At 34.4% G+C, this 24,994-nt stretch overlaps 1 protein-coding gene across 11 annotated transcripts; it reads left to right on the forward strand.

Annotated features, from left to right (window-relative positions):
- Positions 1-1,306: 1,306 nt before the first annotated feature.
- Positions 1,307-23,367, forward strand: LOC106059517 (receptor-binding cancer antigen expressed on SiSo cells-like). 11 transcript variants are annotated; one of them, XM_056015647.1, is made up of 6 exons: positions 1,312-1,453; positions 11,793-11,847; positions 11,890-12,304; positions 14,764-14,967; positions 16,909-16,998; positions 20,545-23,367. In XM_056015647.1, exons 3-6 carry the CDS (start codon positions 12,128-12,130, stop codon positions 20,749-20,751), a joined length of 678 nt encoding a protein of 225 aa, XP_055871622.1. In that variant the 5' UTR covers positions 1,312-1,453; positions 11,793-11,847; positions 11,890-12,127; the 3' UTR covers positions 20,752-23,367. The 11 variants fall into 11 exon arrangements, with proteins under 11 accessions (XP_055871624.1, XP_055871622.1, XP_055871623.1 ...); XM_056015648.1 differs by having other exon boundaries at positions 1,314-1,453; positions 11,805-11,847; XM_056015650.1 differs by having other exon boundaries at positions 1,321-1,462.
- The last annotated feature ends 1,627 nt before the right edge of the window (positions 23,368-24,994 follow it).

The following is a 24,994-nucleotide window of genomic DNA, read 5'->3' on the forward strand; positions in this document are numbered from 1 at the left end:
TATTTACACTCGTGCGTAATGTTCCTGAATTGTGGATCTAGCTTTCTAGTTGTTATACTTGTGACTGCTGTCAAATTATAGTCATTCACCATCGACCTGTGATTACACTTGTTTATTTTCCACAAGAAAAATACTTGTTCACACATGTATGTGTACTAAAATAATGTTAAAACTAAGCTGCAAAATTTTTTTAAAGTGTGGAAATACAGCTTCTGGCACCCACTAAGCTACCGTGGAAGTACTGACTTGAACTTCTCTTACAGGTTATAATTTGCATGGCGTTATGTTCTCTGGAGCTGAATCAGCTTCTGCACTAAATGGTGAGCTGATGGTATTGAAAACTGGTTCTTGACGTAAATTTCATAATTAAGGAATCCAAATAAGTCTGGTAATATTAACCATTTCACTAGAAATATTTTCACCTTTCAACAAAGGAAAATGACAAAACCTATTTTCCCCTGCTGGCCTGGAGAAATTGGAAAGCCTTGTTTGAAAAATTTAACATGCATTACATAAGTAAGCAGCCCATTGCAATAGCTACCATGAAAAACATAAAATATCTTCCACTGTTCATTAGAAATATTAGTTTCAAAGTCACAGTCAATATCCTTCTAAAAATATGGACATTTCTGCTTTGAGAATTTATATTCTTCTCATTACCTTGCCCATGCTAAGCCAGCGGATGCATCGGAATATTTAGTATATATATCTACAAGTACTTTTCTATACTGCCTGTGGTTATGACCGTAAGTCTGATGTTTTTATTAACGCTTTTTCTTTGGCATAATATGATGAGAATTCATGCAGCTTTGTGCAAACTTTTCTGTTTAGAGTTTATGGTTGGGATATTCTTTAAAAAAAAAGTTTTTCTCAGTCAAAGATCGAGCTTCATCAGTTGTTACACTTGCCATCTTGTTCCAATCATACCCAACACTCAACACAGTTCTTCAAAGCATTGAAGAAATACTGGCCTGAGATTGTGTCTTTGACTTTATATAATGAGAGAGTTTCCATAATTTGTAGGGAAATTTAGAATTATTTTTAATAGATTAGTGGGTACACATGATTTCTGTAGGTATTCGCGGGCCGCATAAAACACTTCAGCGGGTCGCATGTGGCCCGCGGGTCGTAATTTGCCCACCCCTGGTCTAACCATTACGGAGCAAACTAAAAGTTGCAGCTAACGGTTAATAGTTACTCACATACATATATATACAACTCACAGGCCTATATAATACATATGGGTATGGGATACAATTATGATCTTCAGTTGTAAAAAATACGAAATTGCCATATTTCCGATGTTTTGCCTCTGTTACTCAGCTTACTGTATCATAATCATTATCACACTCACAGACGTAGGAATAGATCTAGATTTTCGATAGCTCTAGTCTCGAATACCTAGATTTTGACTGTATATATTATTTATCATATAGATCTAGAATCTATATAGGTTTGTGATGTAAATCTATTTTTTGTTGATAATTATTGATATGGTTTCTTTGATGTATTGTTACTAGTTTGAAATGTTTGTATGGCGTCTCGGCGTCTGTGACTGAGACTGTGAGAGTCTGTCATCTCTAGCTAGACACTGACTTTAGTCAACTCTCTCTCTAGTCTCTTCAAATTGCTTGAATATAGAATATAGGCAGGGCTTTCAGTGATAAAATAGTTATTTACTTATAATTTTATATGCTATGAAACCACTATAGCTAGATAGATCTACTAGATAATTTTGTGATATAAATGACCCAAAATTTGCCAAAATGAATTCTGAAAATCGGATAATTAGTTCAAAAGTTATAAATTTTTTAGTTTAATTATTTTGATCTCTTCTTTGCCTTTGTATTTTACTTACTTTTTTGTCCCACTTTATTTGAGTTTATTTGACTTTTGGTTGTCGTCTTGTCTTACATTGTCACTTTAAATTTTTAAAAATCTATATTCTATATCTATATATATCTAAATATTATTTAGTTTTTAATAATATATCAACATTTTATGATTCAATTAAAATTAATATTACTGTGATTTTTTTATACATATAAAATATAATATGTTATTTAACTGTTAATTAACATTATGAAATAATATTTTAAGTGAGAAAATACGTTCATCATGGCATTCATGGTCATTCCCTCCCCCCCTGGCAATGTCTAGATCTAGACCTAGATTTAATTCTAATGTGCATGATCTGACTTATTGGAGTTATGAGTCAAGTCATAAAAAATGGCCTAAAATTAAATGTATAATGAAATAAATACAAAATCAACTAAATTGTTTGTTTTTACAGCTAAATACATTGATAAACACAATAAAAGAAAAATTCATTTGACCCATTTATACAGCTGGTAAGCACAAGAGGATTGGCTGGGCCCAGTCACATGACCTACAATTGACATCGCGAATGACACGAAGGGGGCTTCGCGAGTGACTTGATTGGACCAAAATAAAAGATTACTTTCAATCAAAAGCTACTGGAATTGTCAATACTTACAAAAAACCTAATTATACACATAGAATCGGCAATTGATGAGCTTTAAAATGATGTTTGAAATTTTCTTAGGGGTCAACAGAATACGAAGATATTACAAAGAATAAACTTCAATCTGCAACAGTTTCATACTGGCTTAAGTTATCTTCAAATTTCAAACAGGAATTGACAGGTCATCCATTTCTGTGTACAACGGTGTATCACGACTTATATTTACAAGAGGCTTTTAAATAGAAAATGGTATATTCCAACCTTGTTTCGCCGGCGAAGCGGGACAAAAACAGCGGACTGAACAGCCTAGATTGAATTACTTAAAATTACTAGAATCTAGAGTAAGCTCTTATATAAGGGACACTCCAAGAAATTCTCCTTCATTGAATGCATCACTTTTTTTTGTTTGTAATTCATTTGTTTTTATGTTTGGAGCTTAAAACGACGTCGAATTTTAGATAAGTTCTGGTATTTTTATTCTGCTTTTCCTAAGCAGATGGCAGTTTTTTAGATTCTCTGTAACCATGTATGTAAAGCCATTGTTTTAACCTCCCCGGGCAATTCACACCCATATAAGGGATGAGAGCTATATTATGAACCTGTTTGATCGTAGGCTGATGGACATATCAAAATAAGCTTCCAATCATCTTGAGAAAGACATTCCAATCACATTTATACTGTTAGCTGTTAAAGAAAATTTAAAAAGGAGGTGTCCCAATGAATACTAATGAATTTAACTCATTCTCCTTCATTGGACACGACAAAATCGTAATAAGAACTATTATTGGTATTAACAGGGTTCGTAGCGCTCCTAAAAACTCCTAAAATCTCCTAAAAAAATGAAAAGTCTCCTAAAATCCTAAAATTCTCCTAAAAATTGCAGAAAATCTCCTAAAATTTTGTCCACTCTCCTAAAATTTTTACCCAATATTTTTTTTTAAATATAATTTTGCTTATTTCTTGCTAAAAATGTGTGGGAAAAAAAAACAACAGCGTAACTAGGCATTCTGATCGCATGACGTTACGGACTGGCTATGTTAATGAGCTGACCAGTGACGCTTCTACACCGCCTTTCACCCACTTGTGAAGCGCGACCTCGTGATTGAAGATGGCCTTGGCTCAAGCAAGCATTTCACCTGGCAGTATTTTTCTGAAGTCAACGTAGAAATGTTTGTTTTCATTTATTGTTACCACTAAAGACGCGCTAGATCTAGTCTGTATTGACTATTGTCTATAATTAGAGCAATTACCAGACTAATTTGTAGGCTACACCCCTCCGGGCCCTCCCTCACCTAAAATCTTCTTGTTGTAAGTGTAAGAGTGACTTCGCGTGGAAAGTCGGTAAATCTTCTAAATCTAGCTAGTATCTAGTAATAGTATCTAGATCTAGATTTAGATCTATGTTAGATCTAGTGAAGATAATTGGCACCTAACCTGAAAACTCCGTGAATTTTAGTCAATTTAATGATCTTGATACATCTAATGTCTAGATTACTCTAGAAATACGCTAGATTCTAGATTTACGCTAAATCACTTAGAGTCTATATATAGTGAAGATAATTAGCACAAAGAAGTGAAAAGCCCGCAAATTTAGTGAGTTAGATCTAGACTCTAGATCTACGGTATATCCAGTGAAGATAATTCGCATACTACCGCGAAAAGTCAGCAAATTTGAGTGACTTAGATCTAGACTCTAGATCTACTGTATTTTCAGTGAAGATAATTTGCGCACAGCCGCGAAAAGTCCGCAAATTTTCGTGACTTATATCTAGATTCTAGATTTACTCGAAATCACTAGAATCTAGTGAAGATAATTGTCACACAGCCATGAAAAGTCCGCAAAATTTAGTGACTTAGAGTTAAAGTCAGCGAATTTTAGCGAATTAGCTTTAGAGTTTAGATCTTCTGTAAATTTAGTGAAGATAATATTCACATAGCAGTGAAAAAGTCAGCGAATTTTCGTGACTTTGATCTAGACTCTAGATTTACGCTAAATCACTAGAATATATATATATTGAAGATATTTCTCTCACAGCCCCGAAAAGTCCGAGAATTTTAGTGACTTAGATCTAGAGTCTAGATCTACTGTAAATTCAGTGAAGATAATTCTCTCACAGCCGTGAAAAGTTTGCGCATTATAGTGACTTAGATCAAGAGTCTAGATCTACTGTAGATCCAAAAGCCATTTTTTAGTTAGCAAATGTCAACTAAACATTCAAATAGGCCAATATTGCCCTATATATTACTGGCTCTGTTTATGAGAAGGATTTAAGTTAGCTAATAAAAGAATAAAACATTACCTCAAATGCACACCATGACTCTAGTATCTATAAGATACACATAAGAACTAATAATGTACATTTCCATCACAGAGAATACACATTATGAAGGCATCTCTAAGAATGTTTGTTATTTTAAAAAATGGAATTGCGACCAGTTGTAATGTTTTCAAATAAATCTTTGAAAAAAAAATGGTTGTTTAAGGTTTTGGGATGACAGTCAAGTTGTTACTTGATTAAAAGATAACTTTCATTACATTTTCTGTGGACATACCACAGCTGATAACATTGTTTCTGTGGCATATTGGCAAGATATTTATTATTTTTAAAATCAGACAACAATAATTGATTTAATAAATGCTTAGTTTTGTGTATGCTTTACTATGTATCACACAAACGGACGGGAAACACACACATCATACATTTTATCCTTAAAAAAACCTCCTAAAATCTCCTAAAATTTTGTCATGGAAAAGTGCTACTAACCCTGTATTAATAAATGTATGATTTTATCAATGAATAAACATGACCTTGATCGAGATATCTAGAATATATAATTTATGGATGAAAGAAAAAGTGCTGGCTGCTAATTTGAAGCCAGAGACCATGCCCACTGCAGGTGATCACGCCAGATGAGCTGGCGGTGCGGAGAGGTATACACTCAACGTGTAGTGTCACAAACTATCCAACAGACAGTGGAGGAAAGGGGGGGGGAGCCATGAAAAGAATTAAAGCATCTATGGGAGGGAGGGGGTGTTAAGATGTTACAAAACGAACATCCAAATTATGAAAACAAGAAGAGGGTCCTTGGATGGGAATTAGAAGAGAGAGAATACATGTAGCCTAGTTGAAAATATCACATTTATTAAATTATAGTAATTAATTTATAGATCTATAGTCTATATAGATTTATTTCTGTCTGTTTCTACAAATAGATTATATAGGTATATAAATAAATAAACTATAAATTATATATATTTATATATATATATAGAGAGAGAGAGTATATGAGGCAATAGACTATAAATACATATTGCAGAAGTGAATCTACTTCTTTTAATACAATCTCAATAATTTTAAATTAACACAGATATAATTAGCAATATAATAGTGGTGTTCATTGACAGTGCTCAGTGTCCAAGGAAGTGGAAAGCACAAAAACTGTGTTCATGAAGTGACCCAATTTATTTTAAAATAAAATCTTGACTAAGGGTGGTAATACAAAGGAACACAGCTATTTTTATTGTCCATTAGTTAAAGAATAAGAATCTGCTTTCAGTTTTTTTGTAAGTTAAACCTTCACCAAATAAAAAAATAAAATAAAAATTTGACCTAGTTCCCTAAAGTCAGTGTTCAGATATAAGAATCTACTGTAGACTCTAGTAGAAGATCTCATCTAGTTCTAGTCTAGCAAATCTAGATCTAGTTTTTAGCCCCAAAAAGGTCCAAGAAAATCAAAATGCGCAGACCGTGATCTTACAACTTACATTCGTAGTCAAATAGAGTCAGACCAAAGCTCCCAAGTGATAACTTTTAAAGGTTAATACTATTACTAATATGACTAGATCACTAAATGTATTATCATTTTGCACTATTTTGAAGCATTATGATTAGAAAAGATTAGACTTCAATAAATTGAAGATTAACTAGACTAGATCTAACTGTCACTAAGTTAGTACATAAGACTGATAAATCTATTTCTAAGTCTTCTAATACTTCTATAATATGTATTTAATACGTAAGAGTAAGATCAATGAAAATCGATATTAATGGATTGATGTCAGTTTTTTTTTTTATTTTCTGAGTCAATATGTAAATGTCAAGCTATTGTTTTAGGCTTCCCGGCAACTCACACCCATATATGGGTATATCAAAATAAGCTTCCATTCATCTATAGAAAGACATTCCAATCACACTTATATTGTTAGCTGTTAAAGATAATGAAAAAAGGAGACCTGTGTTCTGTAAATAATAATGAATTTAACTCATTCTTGCTCCCGAACACTGCAAAGTCATAATTTGAAATATTATTGGGATTAATAAATCTATTATTTGTTCTATGAATAAACATGACCTAGATTAAGATATCTAGACATAATTTATGAATGAAAGAAAAAAAGCCACAGACCATGCTCATTGCAGGTGAGCTGGTGGTGAGGTATAGACTAAGCGTGTAGTGTCACAACTTATTGAACAGGCAGAGGGGGAAGGGGGAGAGAGTCATGAAAAAATTATAAGCGTTAATATGGGGAGGAGGGGGGGTATGGTGCAACAAAACGAAACATCCAAATTGTGAAAACAGGAAGAGAGGCCATGGATGGGAATTAAAAAAGAGAGAGAAAATACATGTAGTTGAAAATGTCATGTTTATTAAATTATAATAATTAATTTTAATTAATTAATTAATATATATATATATATAAAGAGAGAGAGAGATCTATATGTTGTCTTATTAGCATTATTTTAAAAAAATATCCTTAACTTAGATACTTCCACCTTTCCTATATTATATTGATACCTGGGACTTCTCTATCTAGAAGCATTTGTTATGTCTGAGGCCTCTTGTTGACCATTCCATTAGATAGTGCCACACCCTCCCTCCATGGGAAAGGCTTTGAGAGTCAGTCATGGGGGCTGGAGACTCTCAGGCAGTACTCAGTGCTACATTTTGTCAGAGCCGGCTGCCTCAGATCCCAAAATTAATTTTTCCAAAATGTATGGACATTTACTATTCTTTTGGATACACCAGCTACATTTGGAGGGGGGGGGGGCTGCTGTTTTGGCCAACATCATTCGACCATAGCTGTACCAGTAATGTCCAGGCTTTATCTCATTCTTTAGATAATTCATAGTCGGTTTGCGGCGGTAGGAGACTATAGACTATTAATACATATTTCAGAAGTGAATCTACTTCTTTTAATAAAATCTAAATCATTTTAAAAGAACTCAGATATAATTTCTTAGCAATTACATGGGAATTAAGAGAGAGAGAATACACATAGTGGTGTCTCAGAAGGAAAGCACAAAAACTGTGTAGGGGAATGAAGTGACACCAATTTATTTTAAAATAATACCTTAACTAGGAGTAGTATTAGTAATAATACATAGATACACAGCTATTTTTATTGTCCATTGAAGAAGAGGAATCTGCTTTCATTTTTTTTTTTGTATGTTAAGCCTTCACTAAATAGAAAAATATTTTAAAATAAAAATTTGTCCTAGTTTCTGAAAGTCGGTGTTTGGAATTAAGGATCTACGATAGTATCTACTAGATCTAGATCTAAATCTAGTTTGGTACACCTATCTAGTTATCTAGTATAATAAATCTAGAATAGAATCTAGAATATAGATCTAGTCTAAGTCTTATGTTCTAGAGTCTAACTCACTGGCGGATCCTAAGGGGGGGAGGGGGGTGAATTTTAGTATAGAATTAATACAATTTGTATACAAATTTATTACTTATGTTAATGATATATACTAAATATTTATATTTCAACCTATTTTTAGATTATTTTGCCCCCTCCTCTAGTATGTTGGCCGATTTGGTGGGGTCGAGAGGAGGCGATGGCATTAATCCCGCTCCTCCTATAACCCTTCAAGTTGGTGGGAGGCGGTCCAATTTATTTGTAGAAATCACAGCTTGCTAACAGAATCAATTAAATATCTATATGATTAAAACTTGTTATTGATATTTTAACCAATCTTTATATTATGTCGTTCCCCTGATAGCCGATAGGGTGGGGGCGAATACCTCTTCTACCCTTCCCACCTAAACCCTTATATGGAGAAATCATAGTTTGTGAACAAAATTAGTTTAATATCTATATTATATAAGCTACATATTGATATGTGAACAAATTTGTATATTATGTCGCACCACACTCTAATCTCAAATTTTATCATTAGTAAATATAAAATAAAAAAGGGTTGTACCAGGTGGGAGGGGCGATACATGAAATCTCCTTCCGCCCATTGGACAAGTTAAGAAATTACAAAATTAAACAAACTTTCACTAATATAATTTATATATTCTATAAATTTAATTCCCATATCGAGTTGCCCCACCCCTATTCTTTAATGCCAAATGCAATCATTGGCAGAAATTATAAAAAGGAGCGAGGATTAATCCTTTTCACTCTAAAGCCCCCACCCCTTCTCAGATGAAAACATGACTTTTCAAAACAGAATAGTCAAAAATGGCGACAGAGTTTATGTAATTTCACATGAATTTATCATATTTATTTAAAGACTTTGCTTTGGAAAATTTAGAAGTATAAGAATAACGAATTAGAGGAGTTCTAAATCCAAATATTCTTTTCCTGGTCGCCTTTTTCCAACCTTTACTCAATCTGATATTTTTGTAGTAAAATAAATTTGGGACTATAACTCACAATTTATGCTTGAATCCTAAAAATGCAAAAACATTTAGAGTAGAATCTAATTGGTCCACTTAATTTCTCCTTCCACTTCCGAAATTTTTTGTTTAGAGCTTTGAATTACATTTTTGTAACAAAACAATGTTACCAACATGCCCAATGAACATAATGTATCACTTACAAGTTTTTAAAAATATTATTTTTCGAATAATTTTTTTTTTCGGTGGCGATTCTCAAAGCCTTAATCTAAATATTTGGGGTATCTTTATCTTTTCAAGGAAAAAATTGGTTTTATTTGCAATGTATTAAGGCCCTATAAATTTATATTAGAATATTTTTCAAGTAAAACATTATTCAAAAGGTCCTTTTTTAATAGAATGAATAATGAGCTGCAGGTCAGGAGAATGCATTTCTGCAGTAAAGAATGCATGAAAACTCTTTTGGAGTCAGGGCTTCGCCCCGAACCCGAATGATAAATATTTAGCTGTAGATGTCATGAGAATGTGTTTCTGCAATGAAAATGCAAGAAAATGGTTTTGGCGTTGGGGCTTTGCCCCGAACCCCACTGGGGAAGCTTACAGCACTTCCCCAGACTCCCAAGCTTGCAAAAGAAAGGCCTCAACATGACTGGGGTTTTTTTTGCTGAAGGTTGAGAAACACTGCATTTTTATTCTCATATATATATATGCTGTACACATGTTTATGCATAGGGTCAGGGTTTACTGGGAGTTAGGGTTAGGGTTTGGAACAAAATCGCCCCCCCCCCCTTTCCAAAGTTCTGGATCCACTAGTGGTGTAACAGTCAGATTATTCTAGATGTAGACTCTAGAATAGAGATAGATTATTATAGATAGATAGATATCTATCATCTAGATCTAGTCTCATTCCTAGAAACTAGATCTAGTCTTATTTTTCCGAATCAGTTAAGACTATTGAAGATTGGAATATTTAAATTCGGGACTTCCTCTGAGTAGTCCAGCCAACTCTAATTGGTATCTGACATTAGTTAGAAAAATAGGTGATTGGTCTTGTGCTGGCAGGGCCAGCCTTAGGTAATTGGAGGCCCTAAGTGAAATGAATTTTGTGGCCCTAAATAAAAAGAAAAATTAACACCATAAACAATTTCAATTGTTCGGTTTTATTAAAATAATCAATGCTGACATTGAAATTTTATTAAAGCACCTCTTTGCACTCTCCACTTTTTGTTGGCGTTTTGATGCACTAGACTCGAAATAACATTTTAACTTTTTTTTATTACTAGGGAGCAACACAGTTTTCCTAACATAAATAGTCTAACTAGTAGATCTTAATTCACCAATTATAGTAAAGACAGAGCTAGCTAGGAGGTTAGTACACAGATCTCATTCTATGTTTGAGATTTGATCCAGGTTTCAACATTTTTTTCTTGAAAAAAATTCAGGCCAATATTGTAGAAGAAATCTATTCCTCTAATAATAATCCTACAAATGTTAGCACAAGGACAATGAAAAATCTGATTCTAAAAATAACATAAACCATCATGTTCTGTGCTTATCGGATAATGGGAACCGGGTTTTTGTGGATACTTATCGTTCAGATTTAATAACTGAATGCGGAATATTATAAATGGTCCATTTCACCAACATTTTAAAGAAAATTCAAATGGGGGTATTGGACCATACGTGAACATGAACATCACCATTGCATAAAGTACAGCATGGAAAGTGGTGTGTCCTTAGAGCTTCTCTCCTTGTCTTCCTATTCCTTGAACCTTCATTAGAGACAAGCTTTGAGACACATTGCACAAGGTTTGACACAACTTGCACAAGTTATGAGACAAATTGCACAATGTTGTATCAATTTTTTGAATGCCCAAAATTGTGACGATGTTATAATGCACCATACAGAAACACACTACTGAACCAAGTCATCTGGCCTTCTAGAAACTGACGGAAAGTCGCTTAACCATTCTGGCTGATCACCTGACTACATCCGACGTGACCGGCCTGGATACTATTCACAGCACAGATCCTTCCTGAACTGCCATGTTGTCACCTGTCGTGGCTGACCCTTGCAAGTTGTCATGGTTGACCGCTCATCTAGCGCTGGTTTGGGACAATTTGCATCGGCTGTCTAACACACACTACTATCCCTATCCAGAGTTATAACAGTATTATAGATCTAGTAGATCTATATTAGAATTCTAGATAACATCTAGATCTCTATGATTCAATTTTTTTTTATCTCTGCATTTTAAATTTATAAGGATTATTAAAATTAGATCAAGAGCGACTCAAATCTAGACTTAGACAGTATTTAACTAGATGTTCAGGCTATAATAAACACTATATATCATGGCAGAAAATCAATAGGACTATAGTACATGTAATCTCTAATCTAACTATCAACGGATGTTTTCTTTTTAATAAAAATTCTATAACTTTATCAATGAATAATGGTGGCAAATCTCTCCATTGATGTGAATGATCTCAATAAATAATGTATTTTAATGCATCCCCATACCTATTTCAACTATTAATGATGATGCCAAAGTAACACTTTATATAACTTAGTGCATATTTTGTATTCTAAAAACATCCTATTTTAAATAGCATGTACCATATTTGAATTCTTTGCTGTAACTTATCTCTGTGATTTCATGCTACTTGAAAGTTGTTTGTTCAGAAAGATGGACACTCTGCCAGTTCCACTCAACACAGAAGGCTTGGTCTTGTACTCCCCATGAGAACAGACACATAGACCAATCTAGTTCTGAGATGAACATCAAAAGAGATAGAGATGAAACTTTGAGTTTTAAAAAAGAAAGGAGGGGGGTAGGTTTCCCCAGTCCTTGCACTATTGTCAGTTGGAAATGATCAAATAATCTTGTTGACTTGCTTCCATGAAACAGTCTATGAGGACCATCAGTCATAGCCCTAAAACAAATTCCTTATTTATGATCTAAATACATATGTCTTATATTTCTTTGTGTTGGCCATGACTAGACAATGATTCACTATCTGTGGAAACTAGTTTCATCTATATTTGGAGTTTTTTTAGCCATCTTGCGTCCTTTGCGTCGACTAGTATGCCGCAGGCAAAAGGTGTCAGAGGACCTAGAGCTGATATCTATTGGGTCTGGATCATCAGCAACCCAGTATTCTAATAACCAAGACCAAAATGAAGTAAGTTTTAGTGTTAGGTTGTTATCTAATAGTCTCTTAGTCTTAGAGTAGGTGTGTGAGTCGCTTGATATCTTGATCAATAGTCTTAGAGTAGGTGTGTGAGTCGCTTGATATCTTGATCAATAGTCTTAGAGTAGGTGTGTGAGTCGCTTGATCAATTGATCAATAAAATGAATATATGTAATGAACGTTCTCCAAGTTTTGGCAAGTGAAAAGATGAAACGATTAGTTTGAAATCACTTTGGACTAAAATGTTTAAGCAAACAATGAGAAAGTATTTTACTCAGTTTTTTCTTCTATTAAAATGTAATCATTTGTTCCTGCACTTGATATTAGAAATGTAATCATTTGTTCCTGGACTTTATATTAGAAAAGTAATCATTTGTTCCTGGACTTGATATGTTAAAAGTAATCATTTGTTCCTAGACTTCATGTTTCAAAAGCAATCTTTTTTTCCCAAATCTTATTGTTATAAAAGTAATCATTTGTTTATAGATTTGATATTGTTGTTTTAGAATTTTATTGAAGACTTTTGAAAACTATCCTGGAAATTTAATAACATACTTATTTATCAAATTTGGTGATGAGCATTGACAAGACTTCCACAGCATATGGTATGCAAATAAATGCTGAAAAAACAAAAACAAATTATGACCAATAGCCAACAGGGCTATAAAAGGTGCATCAGTATTGGAGGTAAAAAGCTGACAAGTGTTAACAGCTTCAAATACCTCAGAGCTATTGTCTCAGATGAGGGAACGAAACCTGTACTGCTTGCCCGAATTGCAGTCCTCAGCAGCCCTTTCAAAACTTAATATTATATGGAAAGACAAAGGCTTAGCCCTCGGCACCAAAATTGGACTATGCACTCCCTAGTCATGACCACATTTTTATATGCGTGTGAGTCTTGGACGCTGACTGCAGAGCTAGAGAGTAGGATCCTAGTAATGGAATTGAGATGCTACAGAAGGATCTTAGGTATCACATTCAAAGACTGCATCAAAAACCAAAAGATTAGAGACAGGGTTACTTCAGCAATTGGACCCCATGATGACCTGCTAACTATCGTTAAAAAAAAAATGCTAGCTAAAAATGTATGGCCATATTACAAGATCTTGGGGGCTCACAAAGACCTTCCTTTGGGGAACAGTACCAGGAAAAAGAAGAAGAGGCAGACAGAGAAAGCGATTGGAGGACAACATAAAAGAATTGAAAGGCTTTCCATTGAAAGAGGTTCTAACTAACGCAAAAGACCGAGAGGAATATAGAAAGAGGATCGACGAATCTTGAGTGGTGCCCCATCAGTCCAACAGGCTAAGAGATAGGTAAAGATAATAAAACAAATGTTGTGAATATTAAAAACTACTTTTGAAAATTAACCAATAAAAAAATCTGAAATGAATATTTTGTGTGATTAATGTACCGGTTTGTTTTCATCTACTTGTTATGACACTATTTTTTTTTTACTTCATTGAAACATTTTTTAAAAAGGTAAAAACAAATCCTTAGGTCACACCCCCCCCCCCCCCTATATGTTGTTGTCCTCTTCAAACTAGAGCTTGGAAGTCTTCCTTTGGATAGTTACATTGTGATGTGTGTGTAGATTAGGTGGTGCCTTGGTAATGAGTCACCTTTTTAGTTGTTCTTACAGTCAAATGAACAGATTTGTAAAAAGTTATGTTATTAGTTAGAGGGGAAAGAGAATCATTCTTTACTCTATATAAATGTATCTAGTTCATCCCTCTATTTTAGACTAGAGTTTTGATGTGTATGCTCTGTAGAGCTCAATCTTTTATTCTTATCATTTATTCTTAGTACTCTTCCATAATAGAAAAAATAAAAGAGTAAGTCTCAGAGCTGAGCATTTGAGTGAGTCTCAGAGCTGAGCATTTGAGTGAATCATGACTGTGTGAGAATGGTTTATTCAACAGTGTGAGTCATAGAATGTCTGTGAACTAACTTGTAGTTTATTCAACAGTGTGAATCATAGAATTTCCGGGAACTAACTAATTAACTTCCTAGTTTATTAAACAGTGTGAATCATAGAATATCTGATAACTTCTAGTTTATTCAACAATGTGTGTCATGGGATGTCTGGGAACTAACTTCTAGTTTATTCAACAATGTGTGTCATGGGATGTCTGGGAACTAACTTCTAGTTTATTCAACAATGTGTGTCATGGGATGTCTGGGAACTAACTTCTAGTTTATTCAACAATGTGTGTCATGGGATGTCTGGGAAGACCAAGTTAAACCAGATACAAACAGTGTGTGTCATGGGATGTCTGGGAACTAACTTCTAGTTTATTCAACAATGTGTGTCATGGGATGTCTGGGAACTAACTTCTAGTTTATTCAACAATGTGTGTCATGGGATGTCTGGGAAGACCAAGTTAAACCAGATACAAACAGTGTGTGTCATGGGATGTCTGGGAACTAACTTCTAGTTTATTCAACAGTGTGTGTCATGGGATGTCTGGGAAGACCAAGTTAAACCAGATACAAACAGTGAAAACGCCAATGGACACACGAGAGAGTTACAATCCAGAATCTCTGGCCACATGACTAACTCTGCCTACTACAGAAAGTATTCAGAATCTGAGACAGAACCAGAAATTAATTTTTTTGAAGACATGACGCCGCAGGTGACAAAACAGCCCAAGGTAAATCCTCTCATTTGTGTTTGATTGACTAGTCCAAGGGTATCTAAGTGACTATCAAAACCTTGGAATCAAGCATCAGAATTGTGATGCTCGACTCTACATCATGGTTACTGAGTACCTGATCAAGTTAAGGGCTAAGTCAGCGTTTCTCAAACTATGGTGTGCTAGGTCCTCTCAACAGGGCTGCAATGATCTGACAAAAAATGGGGAGAGTTGAAAGAAATATTTGTGTAAATACATAAGCAGGTGACCAGAAGATTGCCAATACAATGATTGAAGGATACACAGTCCTCTCTGTTCACCTGACTACACAGTCCTCTCTGTTCACCTGACTACACAGTCCTCTCTGTTCACTTGACTACACAGTCCTCTCTGTTCACCTGACTACACAGTCCTCTCTGTTCACCTGACTACACAGTCCTCTCTGTTCACCTGACTACACAGTCCTCTCTGTTCACCTGACTACACAGTCCTCTCTGTTCACCTGACTACACAGTCCTCTCTGTTCACCTGACTACACAGTCCTCTCTGTTCACCTGACTACACAGTCCTCTCTGTTCACCTGACTACACAGTCCTCTCTGTTCACCTGACTACACAGTCCTCTCTGTTCACCTGACTACACAGTCCTCTCTGTTCACCTGACTACACAGTCCTCTCTGTTCACCTGACTACACAGTCCTCTCTGTTCACTTGACTACACAGTCCTCTCTGTTCACTTGACTACACAGTCCTCTCTGTTCACCTGACTACACAGTCCTCTCTGTTCACCTGACTACACAGTCCTCTCTGTTCACCTGACTACACAGTCCTCTCTGTTCACTTGACTACACAGTCCTCTCTGTTCACTTGACTACACAGTCCTCTCTGTTCACTTGACTACACAGTCTACACAGTCCATTCTCTGCTTATTTTATTTGTTTGTTTATTCCAGACAAGTGAGAAGAATGGAATTAAAACCCCAATTAAAACAATGGGGGGGGGGGGGGGGGGTCTGAAGATCTCTTTCAAGTGGGTGAGCAGCAAAAAAAAACAACTGGATAATTTAAAAATAGATTGATTCAATAAATATTTAGGTCTGTAATTGATGGCAAGTTCTATTCCAAATTCAAGCCTAATCCAAAAATATTGGAATAGTTCAAAAGCTTAAAACCTTAATTAATTTTTCTCAGGGTTGAGAAGTTCTCAGAATAATCTGCCATCCTTTTTTTTTTTTTTTTTTTTTTTTTGGGGGGGGGGGGGGGGGTTCATTATTGAAAAAGTTATGATCATTAATTTTTACAAGAAAATTGGCTTTAGTGTTCAGTCTAAACATAGTTTATATAGATATAAATCTGTAGTGTCCAATATAAACATAGTTAGTCCACATAGTCTACCCAGCTCTAATGGCTACCTGACATTAGTTGGGGATAAGTAAAGGCGGTTTGTTATTGTGTTGGCCACATGACACCCTTGTTAACTGTAGGCCACAGAAACATGACCTTTACATCATCTGCCCTATAGACCACAAGGTCTCTCCCATATGGCTGCCTGGTCATGTGGTTTGCGCCCTAGACTGTCGTTTGGATTTATCGATGGTTCCGGGTTCAAACCCTGCCCACTCCTATCCCCTGGGAGGTTTGGACCAGGAAGTAAACTATCTTCAACTCTGAAGGAACATCCGAAACATGTAAAACATTTTACAAGTTCCGAAAGGGGAACTTTACATTTATTTTTTTTTACTTATATAGATAAAAATCTGTACCTGTAGTGTCCAGATAGTTGATACAGATACAAATCTGTTGTGTCCAGTTTGAACATAGTTTATATAGATATACATCTATGGTATACATACATTTAAAAAAAGTAATTGAAATATTGTGTTGTCTACTCTAATGTTTGTTTGAGCTCAATGAAATGTCAACACTAGAGATTGATAGAGAAATATTTTTACTACTTGCAGATTCTAGTTGTTAAGAAAAACTCAGAAGAAACAATGCATTTCTCTGGTCTCTCCAACAGATTCTCTGCTCTCTCAGATCTACCTATAGTGGTAAGTGACACATTGGTTGATTCTCTTTTTTGTCACATAAAGATTTGGAAAATCTCAAGTTTTGTTATTGGTCAAGAGATTTAACTCAATGAGTGCGGAGCGTCTATCCCATAGACGGTCTGTCTGCCCTAAACGCACGGAACGTCTATCCCATAGACGTTCTTACCCTACCTTTGTTTCGTTGCATTTTTAAATTAAAATTTTTAACTAACAACAGTGGAACTATTTTTACTTTATAAAAGAGTTCTTCATCCTTTGTTTACATAGAAATTAGAAGCTTTTGGCTTTATTTAGACATTTATTTATTACTTTTTTTACAATGTAAAAAAACGTCGCCATGACTACGCTAGTCCAAGACACACCCACAATGTTGACTACCAAAGAGACTTTATAATTATTCTAAAATTTATCACAAATAAAAAGTAATAATGAAGAATTTGATCTAGATGTATAGATTAGATTCAGGTAGGTCTAAATTTAGCGTATTTATATGATTATATCTATATTATTAGTATTTAGATCTAAATCTATTATTGTCAGTAGGCTAGGTGTAGTCTGTAGATCGAGATTGACTAGATCTAAGCTTTTATCTCTAGACTTGGACTCTAGATCTAGATATATCTTTAGATCTAAGCTTCTGGTAAATAAAAAGAAAGGAAATGGTAGATCTACATCAAATAATCATCTACTGTACTGTGGGCATTTTTTCCCCATTTTCTTTTTTTTCTTTAGTATTGTTTATCTATAAAAATCTACAACATCATGGCTATACTTGTCCAAGACACACCCACAATGTTTACTACTGAAGAAGCTTTATTATTGTTTTATTTATACTTCTATGAATTGTAATAATGAAGATCTTGATCAAGATTTAGCGTAGGATGAAGCAGACTTGGACATTATTAGCATTTAGATTTAGATCTAGTATTACCTTATTATATGCTTAGGCCTTAGCCTTGGACTAGGGCTAGGTCTTGAATGTAGATCAAGGTTGACTAGATCTATGCTTTTATCTTTACACCTTTGTAGATTCCTATAGATCTAAGCCTTAGATAAATGAAAACAACAGAAATGGCAGATCTAAATCCAGTATTCATCCACCATGCTGGGCCTTTTCTTGGTATATTTTCTAGCATTTTTTTTTAGAATCATTTTTTGGTAAAAATCATCACCATCACTATACTGGTTCAAGTTGCACTCCAAAAGGTTTACTACTAAATAAAAGTAAAATATAAAACTATTCTAAATCCATAATTTATCTCAAAGGAACAGTAAAAATGATCTATTAGATGTCTAAATCTTAGGTAAAATGAATTAGGATTTTTATTGTCCTTCATCTAGTTAGAGATTTAGGCTTTGATCTCTCGCTAGCCTATGTCTTGCACTGGTCTAGTATTAGAATGAAAGATGTTCTAGGCAAATAAAAAGAAGACAAATCTAGATCTATATCCCATTGATTCAAATGTACATAATATTTGAGTGCATTTGGTTGATAGATTTAGTACTGGTATCTATTGTTATTGGTAGTAATGAAAAGCGCAATAATTTTCACTTTTTTTCTGACTAAAAAAACAGGTAAAAATAATAATATAATCAATGATTCATCATCTCTTATTGACTGTTTTATCACATTTCTTTTTGAAAATGCTGTAAATAGTCTAAATATGCTGTTTCAACAGTAATACAAAGAACAAAATCTAAATTTAGGTCTCAAAAAATCAAAAGTTGGCATCCATTTTTTTTCTGAGTGTCATATTATTTAGATTATAATTTGTATCTTATATTTAGTATTAGAATGAAAGATGTTCTAGGCAAATAAAAAGAAGACAAATCTAGATCTATATCCCATTGATTCAAATGTACATAATATTTGAGTGCATTTGGTTGATAGATTTAGTACTGGTATCTATTGTTATTGGTAGTAATGAAAAGCGCAATAATTTTCACTTTTTTTCTGACTAAAAAAACAGGTAAAAATAATAATATAATCAATGATTCATCATCTTTTATTGACTGTTTTATCACATTTCTTTTTAAAAATGCTGTAAATAGTCTGAATATGCTGTTTCAACAGTAATACAAAGAACAAAATCTAAATTTAGGTCTCAAAAAATCTAAAGTTGGCATCCATTTTTTTTTCTGAGTGTCATATTATTTAGATTATAATTTGTATCTTATATTTAAATAGAAAGATGTTTACATTTTCACATTCTCCATTCATTTACCTTTACTTTGATACCAAATATGCTATTATAGCATCATTGGTACTTAAGCAATAAATTTTTGTTTTAGCCATATTTGGAACATTTTCTTTTTTTTTTTTTAAAAAGTAGCATTTTTTTGAAAAAAAACACAGCAGTCAAAGAGTTAAACAAGTCCATTATGTTTTGTTGTGTTTTGCTCCTTCTGAAAGCTGGCACTTTTGTGTTTAAAACACAATTTCATTGGCACTGAGTATGCTCATCTGCAGCTTGAATGCAATATGTTTGATTTTAATAAAACATTTCCCCCCATGAATAATCTTGTGTTGTTTCAGAACATAACTTTTTGATCTTGTTGTTTCAGAACATAACTTTTTGATCTTGTTGTTTCAGAGCATAACTTTTTAATCTTGTTGTTTCAGAACATAACTTTTTGATCTTGTTCTGTTTCAGAGCATAACTTTTTGATCTTGTTGTTTCAGAGCATAATTTTTTGATCTTGTTCTGTTTCAGAACATAACTTTTTGATCTTGTTCTGTTTCAGAGCATAACTTTTTGATCTTGTTCTGTTTCAGAGCGTAACTTTTTGATCTTGTTCTGTTTCAGAGCATAACTTTTTGATCTTGTTCTGTTTCAGAGCATAACTTTTTGATCTTGTTCTGTTTCAGAACATAACTTTTTGATCTTGTTGTTGTGACACGGTTACTATGTGTGGTCAACCGTGACACACGGTCAAGTTTTAGGTACCGGGGAGTTAGGGTCTTGCGGGAAGTCACGGGTGTGTTGTAAACAAGAAAAAAACATTGAGTGGAGTTGCTTGTAGGGTAGTTGCTTGAATAGAAATGTTAGCCTTGTACATACGTTACTATTAAATTCGTGACAATTAAAGGAACTTTTTTCTTCACACTTGTATTTTTTCAGAACATAACTTTTTGATCTTGTTGTTTCAAACATAACTTTTTGATCTTCTATTGTTTCAGAACATAACTTTTTAATATTGCTGTTTCAGAACATAACTTTTTTATCTTGTTATATCAGAACATAACTTTTTTTATCTTGTTATATCAGAACATAACTTTTTTTATCTTGTTATATCAGAACATACATTTTTATCTTGTTATATCAGAACATACATTTTTATCTTGTTATATCAGAACATACATTTTTATCTTGTTATATCAGAACATACATTTTTATCTTGTTATATCAGAACATACATTTTTATCTTGTTATATCAGAACATACATTTTTATCTTGTTATATCAGAACATACATTTTTGACTTTGTATTTTTTCAGATAACTTTTTGTTTCAGAACCTAGCCTTTTAATCTTGTTTTGTTTCAGAACTCTGAACTGGAAGCCTGGGAAGATGAAACGAATGCATGGGACACTGAAGAGATCTCAGAAGACTTAACTGGCCAGGCGCAGGAGACTATCCGAGAGACAAAACGCCTGGAAAGGCTTGAGAGACAAGTTGAACAACAAAAAAGGAAGCAAAAGAAAGAGGAGATGAGGGGCTTGAAGTCTCTAGTTGTGACCAAATTGTCATGACATAAAGTGGACAAACATCTTGGTCAATGATGGACTTGAAATGGAGATTTTTGGTCAATACATTTTTTAAGAGAAACATTTTGTAGTAAATGTGTTTTATACAATCTATTTCAGTAGTGTTGGGGCCCTTAGCTGGTTTAGTGCAATACATAGTTCTAGTTAGAATTTCACAGAAAAATATCAAGTTTGTTTTGTTTTCTTCTCTCAGAATTTCACAGAAAAATATCAAGTTTGTTTTGTTTTCTTCTCTCAGTACATGACTTATATTATTTCCTAATGTATGTCTATATCCTTAATACAATTATATCATACACTAAGTGGATATGACCCATGACCTGCACGCCTTAGTTTGGGTATTACTGATCTACTAGATTGAATTTAGATCTATGTCAAACATGGAGAATATTCCTTTCACATTTTTTTATTTTGCCACAAAAATAAAAGTAGGGTGTAAAAATGGGTTTGCCTGTTCAGCTGACATATTCATATCAAGTATACAATATTGTGAAAACGAGTTTACCCGCTTTGTTAAAATAAAAGTTTATTTCTTTAATGGAGATAAACTTAGGTACTTTCTGTCTATTTTTAGGATCCTCCGGTTGTGGGAGGGACATTAACCACATTCAAGATGGTCTCTGCCATGATCTAAGGAACATTCATGCCAAGTTTTATCAAGATTGGTCAAACGGTTTCGATTTTTATTTGGGACATACATACGTACATACATACTCCTTACTTTCAATTATATATATATATTAGTTGTGTCTTATATAAACAATTATATCATACACATGTCTAAACTAAACATTTTATAGCCTCAGCATTAGACACTTGGCATATAAGGACACTAAGCTCTGTAAATTTAGCTTAATGAACCTACTAGGAAACATGTCATCGATAGTGAGCTGGAACCAATGTAGCCTAATGGACCTACAAGGAAACATGCCATGGATAGTGAGCTGGAACTAATGTAGCCTAATGGACCTACAAGGAAACATGCCATGGATAGTGAGCTGGAACTAATGTAGCCTAATGGACCTACAAGGAAACATGCCATGGATAATGAGCTGGAACTAATGTAGACTAATGGACCTACAAGGAAACATGCCATGGATAGTGAGCTGGAACCAATGTAGCATAATAGACCTACAATGAAACATGCCATGGATAGTGAGCTGGAACCAATGTAGCCTAATGGACCTACAAGGAAACATGCCATGGATAGTGAGCTGGAACCAATGTAGCATAATAGACCTACAATGAAACATGCCATGGATAATGAGCTGGAACTAATGTAGCCTAATGGACCTACTAGGAAACATGCCATGGATAGTGAGCTGGAACTAATATAGCATAATGGACCTTCAAGGGAGCATGCCATGGGTAGTGAGCTGGAACTAATGTAGACTAATGGACCTTCAAGGAAACATGCCATGGATAGTGTGCTGGAACTAATGTAGCCTAATGAACCTTCAAGGAAACATGCCATGGATAGTGAGCTGGAACTAATGGACCTACTAGGGAGCATGCCATGGATAGTGAGCTGGAACTAATGGACCTACAAGGGAGCATTCATGAATAGTGAGCTGGAACTAATGAACCTACAAGGAAACATGCCATGGATAGTGAGCTGGAACTAATGTAGCCTAATGAACCTACAAGGGAGCATGCCATGGATAGTGAGCTGGAACTAATGAACCTACAAGGAAATATGCCATGGATAGTGAGCTGGAACTAATGAACCTACAAGGAAACATGCCATGGATAGTGAGCTGGAACTAATGAACCTTCAAGGAAACATGCCATGGATAGTGAGCTGCAATCTTGTTGAATCCTATTTAAGCAAGACTACTTTGAACAGTACAACTACTTTGAACAGTACAACTACTTTGAACAGTACAACAACTTTGAACAGTACAACTACATTGAACAGTACAACTACTTTGAACAGTACAACTACTTTGAACAGTACAACTACTTTGAACAGTACAATCTCATTGCCTAGATATTGATAGACAAGCAGAATCAATCAACACATATGTACTTATCTGTATGACACTTGGGATTTGAAGTGACAGATCAAGTTGACAATCATGAAGAAGGTGGAATGTCCCTGACCCTTAGTTTCCAAACTGGAGTTTGTTCATGCATTGACAGTTTTGTTATGATGATAGCTAGATAGTTTCCCAGTTTAAAACAAAATGGAGTTTGTTCATACATGCTATAAGCATGAAAGTTGCACTAGATCAAAGCTATTTTTTTAAAAATACTAGTACATTGATGGAGCTACAGGTGCAATGCCAACATCTTGATACAAAGTTGATGCAGCTCCTAGTAGTTTGAAAACATTGGATGTTCACTGTGTGCGTGATTTGGTTAGAAAACACATTCTTTTTAGAAGTTCTAATTATTTAGAAAAAGTAGTGATAATTTGCTGGATTGTTTGATATGCATGATTAGATTGCATTGTTTTGGTTTGTATGATTAGATTGAAGTTTGTTGCATTGTTTTGGCTTGTATGATTAGATTGTGGATTGTTTGTCTGCCAATGTTGTTTTCATGTGTTGTGCTGAATTTTGTATTTCAACATTTGAATACAATATTTATTGATCAGTATCTTGAAATGTTTTTTTATTGATTGATTGAAAGTGAGGCTCATCACAAAACAAGTTGACAGCTCTATGGTCACATTTCTGGCCACTTGATGCAAGCTACGTAACCCAAAGAATATTAGTATTGCTTATGGTTAATTCACTACCACTCACTTGGCCATAATTCCCTAGAATTCACTTGAGCCTAACCCTCTAGAATTCATTTGACCCTACTCTTAGAGTATGCTTATCTAAAATCATGGTGCAACTAGCCCACTTATAATGATAAAGCCATATGTACTACAGACTACTAGAAAGACTTTTTGTGTAATGCTGGCAAAATTAGAGCCATTAAACAACACATGTAAGTTAAATAAATATTCTCACTTCACACACAGCTTAGATTGTCTACTTTCTTTCAGCTAAAGAAAACTTCTCACATCTCACACAGCTGATAATATCTGTTCAAAAAGAACTAAATGAAACTGATCATAGCAGATAACATTGTACCGGTATAATCTCACTCAGACAAGTAAATGAAATTTAACGCATACAAGGCCACCAGCCATATTTAGGACGAACTAATTTCCAAAGACATCTTCTGTAGGCAACTTGCATGTGGCACAAGAAAAATTGGTCGCCCAACCTCCATTACGTAATCAAACGGGAGCTTAAAACAGTGGACATCAATTTGTCACATCAATGAAGATCTAGCCCTAGCCCGATCTCTCTGGAGAGAGGCAGTAGAGTAATGAGTTGAGCTCTGGAAGAAAAGAAAGCTGCTTCATCTACCACCAAATCAAACGGAAGAAAAGAAAGCTGTTTCATCTACCACCAAATCAAATGAAGAAAAGAAAGCTGTTTCATCTACCACCAAATCAAATGGAAGAAAAGAAAGCTGTTTCATCTACCTCCAAATCAAATGGAAGAAAAGAAAGCTGTTTCATCTACCACCAAATCAAATGGAAGAAAAGAAAGCTGTTTCATCTACCTCCAAATCAAATGGAAGAAAAGAAAGCTGTTTCATCTACCTCCAAATCAAATGGAAGAAAAGAAAGCTGTTTCATCTACCTCCAAATCAAATGGAAGAAAAGAAAGCTGTTTTATCTACCACCAAATCAAATGAAGAAAAGAAAGCTGTTTCATCTACCACCAAATCAAATGGAAGAAAAGAAAGCTGTTTCATCTACCACCAAATCAAATGAAGAAAAGAAATCTGTTTCATCTACCACCAAATCAAATGGAAGAAAAGAAAGCTGTTTCATCTACCACCAAATCAAATGAAGAAAAGAAAGCTGTTTCATCTACCACCAAATCAAATGAAGAAAAGAAAGCTGTTTCATCTACCACCAAATCAAATGGAAGAAAAGAAAGCTGTTTCATCTACCACCAAATCAAATGGAAGAAAAGAAAGCTGTTTCATCTACCACCAAATCAAATGGAAGAAAAGAAAGCTGTTTCATCTACCACCAAATCTAATGCTACTGCACAACAGTCACATGAAAAACGAGCGACTAAATGAGGCCCCAATGAAAATGACAGTAGTAAAGAAGTAATTTTACACTACCTTTATTCAAGTCACAACTTCGCGGAGGGTGGAACCTGGACACAGATCTCAAATACGGCTATAACGATTTTTCTAGAAATGTAAC

Source organism: Biomphalaria glabrata, chromosome 17, assembly GCF_947242115.1.
Source record: "Biomphalaria glabrata chromosome 17, xgBioGlab47.1, whole genome shotgun sequence".
NCBI lineage: Eukaryota > Metazoa > Mollusca > Gastropoda > Planorbidae > Biomphalaria > Biomphalaria glabrata.

Bases quoted from the DNA above. Each gene is read 5' to 3' on its own strand.
- LOC106059517 (XM_056015649.1), top strand. From the start codon at position 12,128: ATGATTCACTATCTGTGGAAACTAGTTTCATCTATATTTGGAGTTTTT. The intron at 12,305-14,763 runs GTAAGTTTTAGT...TTTATTCAACAG, and splicing joins ATAACCAAGACCAAAATGAA to TGTGTGTCATGGGATGTCTG. The intron at 16,999-20,544 runs GTAAGTGACACA...GTTTTGTTTCAG, and splicing joins TCTCAGATCTACCTATAGTG to AACTCTGAACTGGAAGCCTG.